Below are 12,087 nucleotides of genomic sequence, written 5' to 3'. Positions count from 1 at the left end.
GCTGAAAAGGCCCTGGCCCTAGTTGAGACCAGTCTAATCACCTTGCGACCTGGGACCTCCAAAATGTTGTCATTTGTGGACCTTAAGGTCCTCTGCGGGGCATACCAGGAGAGGCGGTCCCGTAGGTACGTGGGTCCTAGGCCGCATAGGGCTTTAAATGTGCCCATGTGCCCAGTGGCAAACGCAGGAGGGTTCCCAGCCAAGCCAGGGGAGGCTGTGGCTCAGAGTGGGTGGGTGAGGACCTTTACCTGACGTTGCAAGAGGGCACCTCCTTGTGCCGCTTACGAAACCACGTGTGTTGGCTGCGCCGACTTTCTGCCTCGCTGATGAGCCCGTCCCCATGCTGGTCCAGCGACAAGAAAGTGGATCGCGCCCGCTCTCTCTCCTTGCCCGTCAGCAGGCGCAGCAGGGCGTTCTGGGGGGGGGGGGGAGCAGAGGAGGAGCGTGTGATTAGAGCATCGTCTTCGAAGGGGCTTTGGCTGTGAGGGAAGAGGCTTTGCACTCCTGAACTGGCCACCACAGCGCTCAGGAGTGATGCAATGGCTTGCGAGGCCTTGGAGAGGTGCTGTCAGTCAGAGGGGACAGTGCTGGGCTGGAGGCACCCATGGACTGAGTGACTCAACAGAAGGCACCTTCCTAGGTTCCTCACGGGAGTCACCTTCACCCACCTGTGTCCGCGATCTCTGCAGCTGCAGGACGGACTCGTGGGAGAGGAAATCCACCCATTCGACGCGGCCTTTCTTCTCTGGATCCAGCGCTGAAAACTGCAGGGCGTCCTGGTCTTCCTGCTCCTCGCTGCTGGGCTGCTGGTTCGACAGTCGCTTGTAGCCCAAGAAGACATTCAAGGTCAGCGCACTGTCTGTGGAGCCACCAGATGGGAAGAGTCAGTGGCTGCGCGCGCTCTCTCTCTCTCTCTCTCTCTCTCTCTCTCTCTCTCTCTCTGCAGCGCCTTAACCCCTTGGGCTGTTAGCGCTGCCCTGCTCCCCTCAAGAAGAGCCTGCAGGATCAGGCCAGTGGCCCATCTAGTCCAGCATCCTGCTCTCACGGTGCCTGTGGGAAACCAGCAAGCAGGATCCGGGGGGTTTCCAGCAACTGGGACTCAGAAGCCTTGCTTCCTCCAGCTGTGGAGGCAGAGCAGTCATTGGAAGCCCTCTACTCCTCCATGCATTTGCCAGATCCTTTTTTAAAAGCCATCTAGTTTGGTGGCCATCACTGTGGCAGGGAGTTCCACAGTTTAACTAGGTGCTGTGTGAAGAAGGACTTCCTTTTCTCTGTCCTGAATTTTCCAACATTCATGTCCATGGGTTCTAGAGTTCTAGCGAGAAAGGGAGAAGAACCTTTCTCTGTCCACCCGCTCCATGCCAAGTATAATTTTTATAAACATCTACCACGTCCATTGTCACTTGCCTTTTCTCTAAACTAAAAAGTCCCAAATGCTGCAACCTTTCTTCAGCCCCTCAACCGTTTCTGTTGCCCTTCTCTGAACTCCAACTCTGCAATATCCTTTTTGAGATGAGGCAACCAGAACTGGACCCAGTACTCCAAATGCGGTTGCACCACAGGTTTCCATAATGGCGTTACGATATGGCCAGTTTTTGTTTAGTTCCTTTCCTAATGATCCCTAGTGTGGAATTTGCCTCTCTTTTTTGCAGCTGCTGCACCCTCTCAGTAGGAGGGCCCCCAGTTAAGGGGAGGCCTCAGCCTTGAACCCAGCGACACACCTAGTCCCACTCAAGACCCCCAGAATCACAGCCGACCCAAGACATTTTGCCGCCCGAGGCAAACTTCCCTCCTGGCTGTGACCAATTCCTACAAACAACAACCCGGGTTTTGTTTCACAGGCCCCCTCACCGAAGGGCTGGGCAGAACATGTGCAGAGTGGCAATTTAGGGGAATGCACCAGCAGCTCCCCCAGCCCTGAATTAGGGGCAGGAGTGTGCAGAAAGCACAGCCGAGAGAACAGGTGTGGGGTTGTTTGGCGACCCCTTTTGGGGTGGCCAATTGCCTCTCCAGCAAGGGAAGTGAGCTAGGACCCGGATCCCAACCTGCCGCCCTCTCCCATTCTGCCCACTCACTTATAGAGCCAGCCCTGCCCACAGCAGCCTCCTCTTCCGCTTGCTACCACGGCCCACCAGGCTCCCTCACCATCACTTCGCCTTCCTCCAGGGGGTGGTATGGAGGTCGGGAGCAGCCTCCTGCCCCACAATGAAAGGCAAGACTCCCAAGGATAGGTCATGGCGAAGGCAAGGCCTGGTGGTGGTGGGATCATGGCCACTGGCCCTACTCCTTGCTCTCCAGGCATTCCCCGTCCAAAGCACAATCTGGTGAAGGGGGCGAGAGAGCGGCTGGTGTGGGTCCCTCTCTTCACCCCTGTTCGCCTTTGCATGGATGGTGCATGGCCCAGGAGTCGAGTGTGGGTCCACAGCACAGGAGACTTACCTGGGGCGACCTTGCCTTGCTGGAAGGACCGGAAGAGGCTGCTCATCTCCTCCTCAGTGAGGAGCAAGTTGAGATTGTCCTGGGGGGGGGGGGGAGAAAGGAGGGCGAGTCAGTTGCTGGGAGGCTCCCAGGACCAACTGGGTGGATTTGCAGATTCAGAGTCCCCTCCCCACTGCCCTCACTCCTTCAGTGTATGGTCCTCAAGGGTAGACTGCCTTCAGCCATGGAGGCTTCCTTTCACCATCATGGTTATCTTTCCCCTCTCTGCGTGGGTGCAATCCTCTCTTGGAAAGGGGAGGGTAAATGACTGCCCCTCAGTCTAGGGACCCCTAGTTCTTCACACTGGAAGGGAAGACGTCTCCCACAGCACCCTCCCCTCCCACAGCACCCCAGGGTCCCCACCCGCTGCTTACGCAAGAGTAGCAGCTCCAGCCGGTCTCCGAATGGGCCGCCTCAATGACCTCGCTGGTGTTGTCCTGGGGCAGGAAGCCCATCCGGCGGAGGCAGCCGTCGTGGTAGACCCTCGTGCAGACGCGGCAGGGCAGGAGGCTGTCCGCTGTCCACACTTCGCACACCTCGCACGTCTCGTCGTTGGTCACCTGCGTGGGGAGGGAAGGAAAGGCTGAAGCCCTGAGCAGCTGCAGGGACCACCAGGAGAAGGAGGTCACCCTCGATATGCCCTCCTCAGTTCAGGAGAACCCATGGCATTGTCGACTTCTTCCCTACTCCTGCAGCAGCAGAGGGGGTGGGCATCTGCCAGGGATCCTTTAGCTGTGTTTGGGCCCATAGTGATTGCAGGAAATTGGACCTGATGACCCTTGGGTCCAGGGCAGCTGTTTACCAGCTCCATCTGGTACGCAGGATGAGACCTCCCTGTCTGCAGACTGTCTCGCCAGAGTGGTGCATGCTCTGGTTATCTCCCACTTGGACTCCTGCAATGTGCTCTATGTGGGGCTACCTTTGAAGGTGACCCAGAAACTGCAACTAATCCAGAATGCGGCAGCCAGACTGGTGACTAGGAGTAGCCACCGAGACATAACACCAGTCTAGAAAGACCTCTCCCAGTATGTTTGGCTCCCAGTACGTTTCTGAGCACAATTCAAAGGGTTGGTGCTGAACTTTAAAGCCCTAAACGGCCTCGGCCCAGTATACCTGAAGGAGCGTCTCCACCCCCATTGTTCTGCCCGGACACTGAGGTCCAGCGCTGAGGGCCTTCTGGTGGTTCCCTCGCTACGAGAAGCCAAGTTACAGGGAACCAGGCAGAGAGCCTTCTCGGTGGTGGCACCCGCCCTGTGGAATGCCCTCCCACCAGATGTCAAAGAGAAAAACAACTACCAGACTTTTAGAAGACATCTAAAGGCAGCCCTGTTTAGGGATGTTTTTAATGTTTAATGCTGTATTGCGTTTTTAATATTCGGTTGGGAGCTGCCCAGAGTGGCTGGGGAAACCCAGCCAGATGGGTGGGGTATAAATAATAAATTATTATTTTTATTGGGGCCCCTTCCTGGGGGAGGATCTGCAGCCAAATCACAAATGCATGATTGCTAGAAAGTCGCAAGCAGGTGACTCTATGATGTTATATTCTCTAAACTTTCGTGGTAGAAGACAAAAGGAACCTAATCTACTTCCTTTTGCTCCTCCTCCTCCTCCTTACCTGCAATGGGCAGTGAGCTCTCCTCCAGGAAGCGCCCTCCATTTTGAACTGGACTATGGACGTTTGTAACTTTTAAGGATTATCGCCTGCTTGATTTCCATCACTGAACATGCTGAATCCTGGCAAGACCTTCAAGTGAGTAAAGTATATACAGTGGTACCTCTGGTTGTGAACGGGATCCATTCCGGAGCCCCGTTTGCAACCTGAGCAGAACACAACCTGGGTCTGTGCATGCGTGGGTCGCGATTCACCGCTTCTGTGCATGCGCATGATGTCATTTTGAGCGTCTGCGCATGCGTGAGCGCCGAAACCTGGAAGTAACCCTTTCCGGTACTTCCAGGTCACCGCGGGACGCAACCTGAAAATGCTCAACCTGAAGCAAACGCAACACGAGGTATGACTGTATTTTCCTGGTTTACTTAAGCAGTTTGAGAGTGATTTCTTTGTTAAGAAGGAACCAGGAGAAGATGACCCAAGTCTGCCTAAACACCCTTGGATAGTAAAACTGCTCTTTGCGCAACCGTGTCCTAAAAGCTCCTAGAGATAAGCTGCCCACAGATGGTGGTATTACTCTGCTGAAATAGGTATTTGCATTCTTACACCCGTGAGAAAAAGAGGAAGGATAATTAGTATGTAAGATATCCTCTCCTGCTCATCTAAATCCACCCAATGCTTCCAACTCTACAGTGTGTCTTGCCCCTCTGGTTTTCTGGCCCCTGCCCAGGGTGCTTCTGCCTCTCCTCCCTCCCTCCCTCTTCCAGGGGTTTATCCTGTGCCCACCTGCTCCCTCTGCTCCAGGCTGATCTCAATGGGCTCGTCATCCTGCTCCCTCCGCATGGGGCGCGCAAAGGCTGGCGGCGTGAAGAAGGTGGTGCGGTCAAACTCTTCGGGCTCCACCCCTCGCCCGTCCCGCAGCCTCTCCCAGGCCGCCCTGCGGAAGCGGGTCTCCTCCTTCTGCTGGAGCCCCGCCGAAGACCCCGCTTCCGACGCCTCCTCTTCTCTGAGCTCCTGCACCGTGTCCTCGATGGTGCCCCTCCGGCTGGCGCTGCCCTCCGACTTGCGTTCTCGCAGCCCGTCCTTGAAGGCCGACACGGCCAGGCTGACCTTCTGGACCTGCTCCACGGTCTGCCGCCTGGACATCAGCACCCCCATGGCTCTGAAAGAGAGGCAGCCGTGAGAAGGGGTTGGTACCAATTAGGATTCTATGAGAGGGGCTAGCGGGGCGAGAGCCAGCCCACCCATGTAATATACGGAAACCAGTCCTTATTCCCTTATGGGGGACACAGGAGCCCTTTCAGAGTCCTTTGCAGGTTCTCCATCATTCGGAGAAAATAACAGAGGCCAACCAGAGAATATTGAGAAGCAAAGCAGCTAGTAAGCCTGATCTTTATTGAGCTGTTGCAACAGGGTGCTCCCCTCACACGCAGGAAAGGAGGAGGAACCCAGAACAATGGCGCGCAAGCCCTTATATGGACATTTTAAATTGTCCGCCCTGGAGTCCAAGACCACCCCTCCATACATCATACCTACATCACAGAAAGGGCAGTCTACAACAGAAATCTGAGTATGTTGTTTATCTCCTGTCTGGCAGGTTACCTGTTAATGCTTACTTGATTGGATACCCTGGGGAGCCTGGCCAGTCTTTTGTAATGATAAATACTTAGTTCCTGAGCCAGGTCGCAGGCTCACCCTATACCCTTAAGACAGGTTTTGTGAATGAAAAGACAATGGGGAGGCTTTTTCATTTTCCTTTGACCTTGCAGAGAAAACATTTGGTCAGTCTGGGAGCCAAAATGGTTCCAGGACTGCTTTCCTGTGCTGCTTCAGACATGTGGTTTACACATTGATGTACGTGTTTGCTTGGTACATTTATGAGCATTTATTATATATATAAGACCTTCATTTATTTATTTCACCCAGCAGGCAGGTGGGTGACTGTGGGAGAGAGGTGGAGCAGCTGTACATGCAGGCTCCTCTGGGGGGAAGAGGCGGAGGAGATCACTGCCTCCGTACCCCATTCCCAGAAATCCTAGAGTTGGAAGGGACCATGAGGGTCATCTAGTCCAACCCATTGCAACACAGAAATCTTTTGCCCAACGTGAGACTCGAACCCATGACCCAGAGATTAAGAGTCATGAATGGATTATATCAGTAGTCTCTCTTTTTTAAATGGAGGTTGGGTGGCTATCTGTCAGGGATTCTGTAGCTGTAATTTCTGCACTGAAGCGGGTTGGACTAGATGACCCTTGGGTACATTCCAGCTCTGTCATTCTTAATATTCCAGTGGGGCCAAAGACCTGGCTGGCTGCTGTGAGTACAGGATGCTGGACTAGGTGGGCCACTGGCCTGATCCAGAAGGCTCTTTTGGCGTTATCATGCTCTCTTTCAGTGGAAAACACCAGATAGCAGAATTGGGCCTCGGATACTGGTTGCAGAGTTCCTTTTGTATCCAGCAAGCTCTCTTTTGTGATTCCTTGGGGTCCTTTCTAACTCTACAATTCTATGAGTCTATAAAGTTGCCTTCAGTCATAGTCCAGTGCCTGCCCCCATTATCACAACACAAGGGAGTCTTCTGGCATTTTAAAGACTTAGCGATTTAAATCTCCTTTCCAATCGGCTGAAGGCGACTCTTATCCACAAAATCTGAGGCTGCAGTCATCTGCTAGTCTTCCAGGTGCCACAAGGCTCTTGCTTGTTATTGAAGCAACGCAGCTGATGTCTCCCTGCAAGGTCTTATCTTCCTGGCAAGGCAATTCCCTATAGCAAGGCTTGCTCTTTTGCAACTTCGCGTTCCTGTGACCTTAGAGGTCACCCCTGAATCCAGAGGACATTGCAGGCCCTGAGATATTCTCTGCTCAGCGCTGCCATCATCTCACGTTCTTTACTTCTTGAAACAAACAAACAAACAAACAAACAAACAAACAAACAAACAACTGCCTTAAAAATGAAACAAGGAGTTCCGTCTCCAGACAAGAGCAGCGTCACCCTAACCTCTTTTTCTTTTTGCCAAAATGACTGTCTTTGCTTTCAAAAGAACTGAGCATTGCTGTGACTCTATTCTTTTTTGAAAAATACTGAAAGGTGGGGAAAGTCTAGTTTCTCACAAAACGACTGGCCAGAATTGTGGCCAAATGTTCTTCCCTGTACCTCAAATGCCACAAGGCCTAGAGACTTGGTTTTCTAAATGAGAACAATTTATAAATTAATCCAATTTATTTATTGCATTTATACCCCACTTTGCCCTCCATGGAGCTCAAGATGCTAAGATGCTAATAATAATAATAATAATAATAATAATAATAATAATAATAATAATAATTTTCATTTATACCTCGCCCTCCCCAGCCAAAACCGGGCTCAGAGTGGCTCTCCCACTCCTCTTTCAATCCCCACAACAACCCTGTGAGGTAGGTTAGGCTAGGAGGCAGTGACTTGCCCCCAAAGTCACCAGGTTGAAGGAATGATTGCCAGGTGTGGAGCACACTTCCACCCGCAGACAAAGCCACAGCTGTCTGAACATCATGACCTTTGTCTCCTTCGTCATACACTGTGCAGGGGGAAAATGACGCGGTGGAAACAGGTGCCAAAATAACTTTGTACCACCCCACGAACTTGGGACTGGAAGATATGTAAAAGTCACAGTCCCAAACGTATCTGACTGGTTTTGCATATTGTGCTAATAAAAGGAGCCTCTACAGAGCTGGCCGGCAGCTTGTCTTGGAGGATGCTTGCCAGCGTGCTTCTGCACAGCTCACCTGCATCCAACCTCCTGTCGTCCTCCGTTATTCCTACACCAAGTGAGCTTCATCGAAAGTGGGGATTCGAATCCTGGTCTCCCACAACCTAGTCCAGCAACCATTATGCCACACTGGCTCTCTGGTTAGGATGGATCCTCCAGTTATGATGGGTCATTCAGTGGGGCAAGTGTGTCCCCCCTTTCCCCCTCCAGACACATCCAACAAGCCTGTCCCAGTCTCATCCCACCCCCAACCCCTACTTTGTGTCTTTTTACCTCTAATTTAGTCATGAACTGGACATGACATGGACTTCTGTTCTTCTCTCCCCCCCCCCCCACATTCCAAGGGCAGGGTGTGTGGGGCATGGACAAAACAAGGACAATGATCTTTGGGATACCAGAAAATAAGTTCTGTCCTTCTGGTGGCACAATGGCTCAGTGCATCTGGCAGTTAGCCAGAAGATTGCTGGTTTGAGCCCACCCAGGGATGGCTGTGGGCAGGATTCCTGCAGGGCACGGGATGGGACTAGATGCCCCTCGGGAATCCCTTTCAATTCTATGGTTATATGAAATAGGGTGAATTCTGGTGAATTCTGGTGCTGGAGGAGACTCTTGAGAGTCCCATGGACTGCAAGAAGATCAAACCTCTCCATTCTGAAGGAAATCAGCCCTGAGTGCTCACTGGAAGGACAGATCCTGAAGCTGAGGCTCCAAGACTTTGGCCACCTCATGAGAAGAGAAGCCTCCCTGGAAAAGACCCTGATGCTGGGAAAGATGGAGGGCCCAAGGAGAAGGGGACGACAGAGGACGAGATGGTGGGACAGTGTTCTTGAAGCTACCAGCATGAGTTTGACCAAACTGCGGGAGGCAGTGGAAGACAGGAGGGCCTGGCGTGCTCTGGTCCAGGGGGTCACGAAGAGGCGGACACCACTAAATGACTCAACAACAACAACAACAACAATGAAATAGGGGTGGCTCTCCTGCTCAGCAAGGCACTGAGACCTGAAAAAGGTGGTGCTCATTTGCTTGCTGGCTCCCTGCCCTCCTTTCCCTTCATTGAGCTGGGATCACACACACACACACACACACACACACACACACACACACACCAAGTGCAGGAGACACTTCCAATAATGGGAATAAAATCCACATGACTTTGGGTTCAATGCCAGGAAGCAGCTATCTTCCTGGTTAATGATCCACGATCAACCTGCCGATATGCAAATATATACCACACATATCCAAACAAGGATGCATTTTGTGTTTTTGCTCTTGCTGGTGCCAGCCTTTCCCCCTCCTGGACTCTCATGCAAACCTGCAGAACTTCCACAGCACCCCCACCCCAACGGCAGCCTTATGGAAAGTTTCCGGGCTGAAATACTCCTCGATTCATTTGCAATCATGCAAACAGCTTGCAGAAGATGCCCCTCCCACATTTGGCATTCCCTTTTTTTTTTTTTTTTTTTAATAAATATTTTATTCGTTTTTGCATAAAAGACAACAAAGCAAAACAAAACAACAAACAATACACCAAAAACATACAGAATTACACAAACATAACATACTACAAAAAACAGAAATAAAAACAATCTTATCTTCATATTAATCTTGCATTAACTTGTTTCTCTGACTTCCCCGAGTCTCCCTTCCCTGTATTCCAATTCATACAATTAAACAACAAATCCCATTCCTCTGTCATAATTAACCTCTTTTCTGATTTGAATGTCTTAATATAGCTTATTCAATGCTTAGAACTTAGAATGTTGGGTCTTCTGATCCTTAAAATTTTACTCCAATAACCTTCTACATTCAATCTGATGTTATTTTAACATTCATTAATCTTGTAGTGTTTCTGTAAATAGTCTTTAAATTTCTTCCAATCTTCCTCCACCGTCTCTTCACCCTGGTCTCTGATTCTGCCAGTCATTTCTGCGGATTCCATATAGTCCATGACTTTCATCTGCCATTCCTCCAGCGTGGGTAATTCTTGTGTCTTCCAATACTTTGCAATAAGTATTCTTGCTGCTGTTGTGGCGTACATAAAAAATATCCTGTCTTTCATACGTACCTCTTGGTTGACCATGCCCAGGAGAAAGGCCTCCGGTTTCTTTGGGAATGTGTATTTAAATACTTTCTTCAGTTCATTATAGATCATCTCCCAAAAGGTCTTAATCCTTGGGCATGTCCACCAGAGATGAAAAAAGGTACCTTCAGTTTCTTTACATTTCCAACATTTGTTATCGGGCATATGATAAATTTTTGCTAGTTTGACTGGTGTTATGTACCATCTGTATATCATTTTCATAATATTTTCTCTTAGGGCATTACATGCCGTAAACTTTAGCCCAGTGGTCCATAACCGTTCCCAGTCGGCTAGCATTATGTTGTGACCCACATCTTGTGCCCATTTAATCATTACTGATTTCACTTCCTCATCCTGTGTATTCCATTTCAGCAGCAGATTATACATTCTTGACAATACCTTAGTTTTGGGTTCTAGCAATTCTGTTTCCAATTTTGATTTTTCCACCTGGAAGCCAATTTTTCTATCCAGTTTATATGCCTCCATTATCTGATGATAGTGGAGCCAATTACGGACTTTACTTTTTAATTTGTCAAAACTCTGCAGTTTCAATTTATCTCCATCTTGTTCTAGTATCTCCCAATATTTTGGCCAATTGGCCTCCATATTGAGTTTTTTGACTGCTTTTGCTTCCATCGGAGATAACCACCTTGGAGTCTTGTTTTCAAAGAAATCCTTATATCTAATCCATACATTAAACAATGCTTTCCTGACAATGTGAATCTTAAACATTCTGTGAACTTTAACCTTGTCATACCATAAGTAAGCATGCCACCCAAACGCATTATTGAATCCTTCTAAATCCAGTATATCTGTATTTTCAAGAAGTAGCCATTCTTTCAGCCAGCAAAAAGCTGCTGCTTCATAGTAAAGTTTCAAGTCTGGCAGGGCAAAGCCTCCTCTTTCCTTTGCATCTGTTAATATTTTAAATTTTATTCTTGGCTTTTTGCCCTGCCAGACAAATCTGGATATATCTTTCTGCCACTTCTTGAAACAGTCCATTTTATCAATAATCTGCAGTGTCTGGAACAAAAATAACATTTTTGGCAATACATTCATCTTTATCACAGCAATACGACCTAACAGTGAGAGTTTTAGATTAGACCATATATCTAGATCTTTTTTTATCTCCATCCAACATTTTTCGTAGTTATCCTTATATAAGTTCCCATTTTTTGAGGTCATAATAATTCCCAGATATTTCACTTTTTTCACCACTGTCAAACCTGTCTCATTCTGAAACCTTTCTTTCTCTTTTTCTGTTAGATTCTTTGTCAAAACCTTAGTTTTTGTTTTGTTGAGTTTAAAACCTGCTAATCGACCAAACTCTTGAATCAGTTCTAAAACCCTCTTCACACTGGACTCTGGCTCCTGCAATGTCAAAACCAAGTCATCTGCAAATGCTCTTAATTCACATTTGGCATTCCCAGACCCTCCCCACCCCCTCCTTCTCTGCTAGCTGTGTTGCATTTGGGTGTTATTGATTCCATCTCCTGTTGCCAGGGTAACCCCGGATCCCACCCCCGGGATTTGACAGGTGAACCATATGCCAGCTCTTGTCTCTGCTAAAAACCGCGCCTCCTCCCCATTTTATTATTATTATTATTATTATTATTATTATTATTATTATTATTATTATTAGCTGGTGCCTGTTATCAATCGTTGAGTGAGCAAGGCAAACTCTCTGGCCTGATTTAGCTGTGCATTTGCTGTCTGGCTTTGCCTTCCCATCTGGAACACAACCGACTTTCAACATGAGCCGTGCCTTGTTCCAAAATGTCATGGAAAGTGAAAATGAGGTTGTAGATTAAACTCTCCCTCTCTCTCTCACACACACACTGCAAAGTATTTGGGAGAATCTACAATGGATATCCCAATAAATTGCACGATATTGTTTAAAAATCCTTGATCCTTGAACACTTTTATATTGTTGTGGGTTTTGGAAGGGGATCAGTCTGGATGATGCCCCGAGTCCCCTCCAGTTCTTGGGGTCCTGTACCCAGGGAGGGTTAGAATAAAACAGTGGAAGGTGCCGAACTGCTCAGACCAATTTCTTTGTGAGGCATTGTAAGACAATGGCCCTAGCCCCCGATTTAGGTGTGCCCATCACCATCACAAAAGTTTAAGCAAGAGTTACAACTAAGTGGCAGTTTCCTCCAGGTGAATGGTGGGGGT

The 12,087-nt window shown here is 49.1% G+C and overlaps 1 protein-coding gene across 1 annotated transcript in view; it reads right to left on the bottom strand.

Moving 5' to 3' along the window:
* PHF24 (PHD finger protein 24) overlaps positions 1-12,087 on the bottom strand; it is a 33,394-nt gene that overhangs the window by 6,937 nt on the left and 14,370 nt on the right. The window contains exons 2-6 of the mRNA XM_083403110.1: positions 4,874-5,249; positions 2,853-3,038; positions 2,440-2,518; positions 669-859; positions 249-415 (exon numbers count right to left, since the gene is read on the bottom strand). Coding sequence (XP_083259236.1) covers positions 249-415; positions 669-859; positions 2,440-2,518; positions 2,853-3,038; positions 4,874-5,245 — 995 coding nt within the window. The 5' untranslated portion in view covers positions 5,246-5,249. The remainder of the gene's footprint in view (positions 1-248; positions 416-668; positions 860-2,439; positions 2,519-2,852; positions 3,039-4,873; positions 5,250-12,087) is intronic.

This window comes from Podarcis tiliguerta (assembly GCF_965153285.1).
Source record: "Podarcis tiliguerta genome assembly, chromosome: 11".
NCBI lineage: Eukaryota > Metazoa > Chordata > Lepidosauria > Squamata > Lacertidae > Podarcis > Podarcis tiliguerta.
The sequence above is the reverse complement of the archived record's forward strand: the minus strand, read 5'-3'. Positions and strand labels throughout refer to the sequence as shown.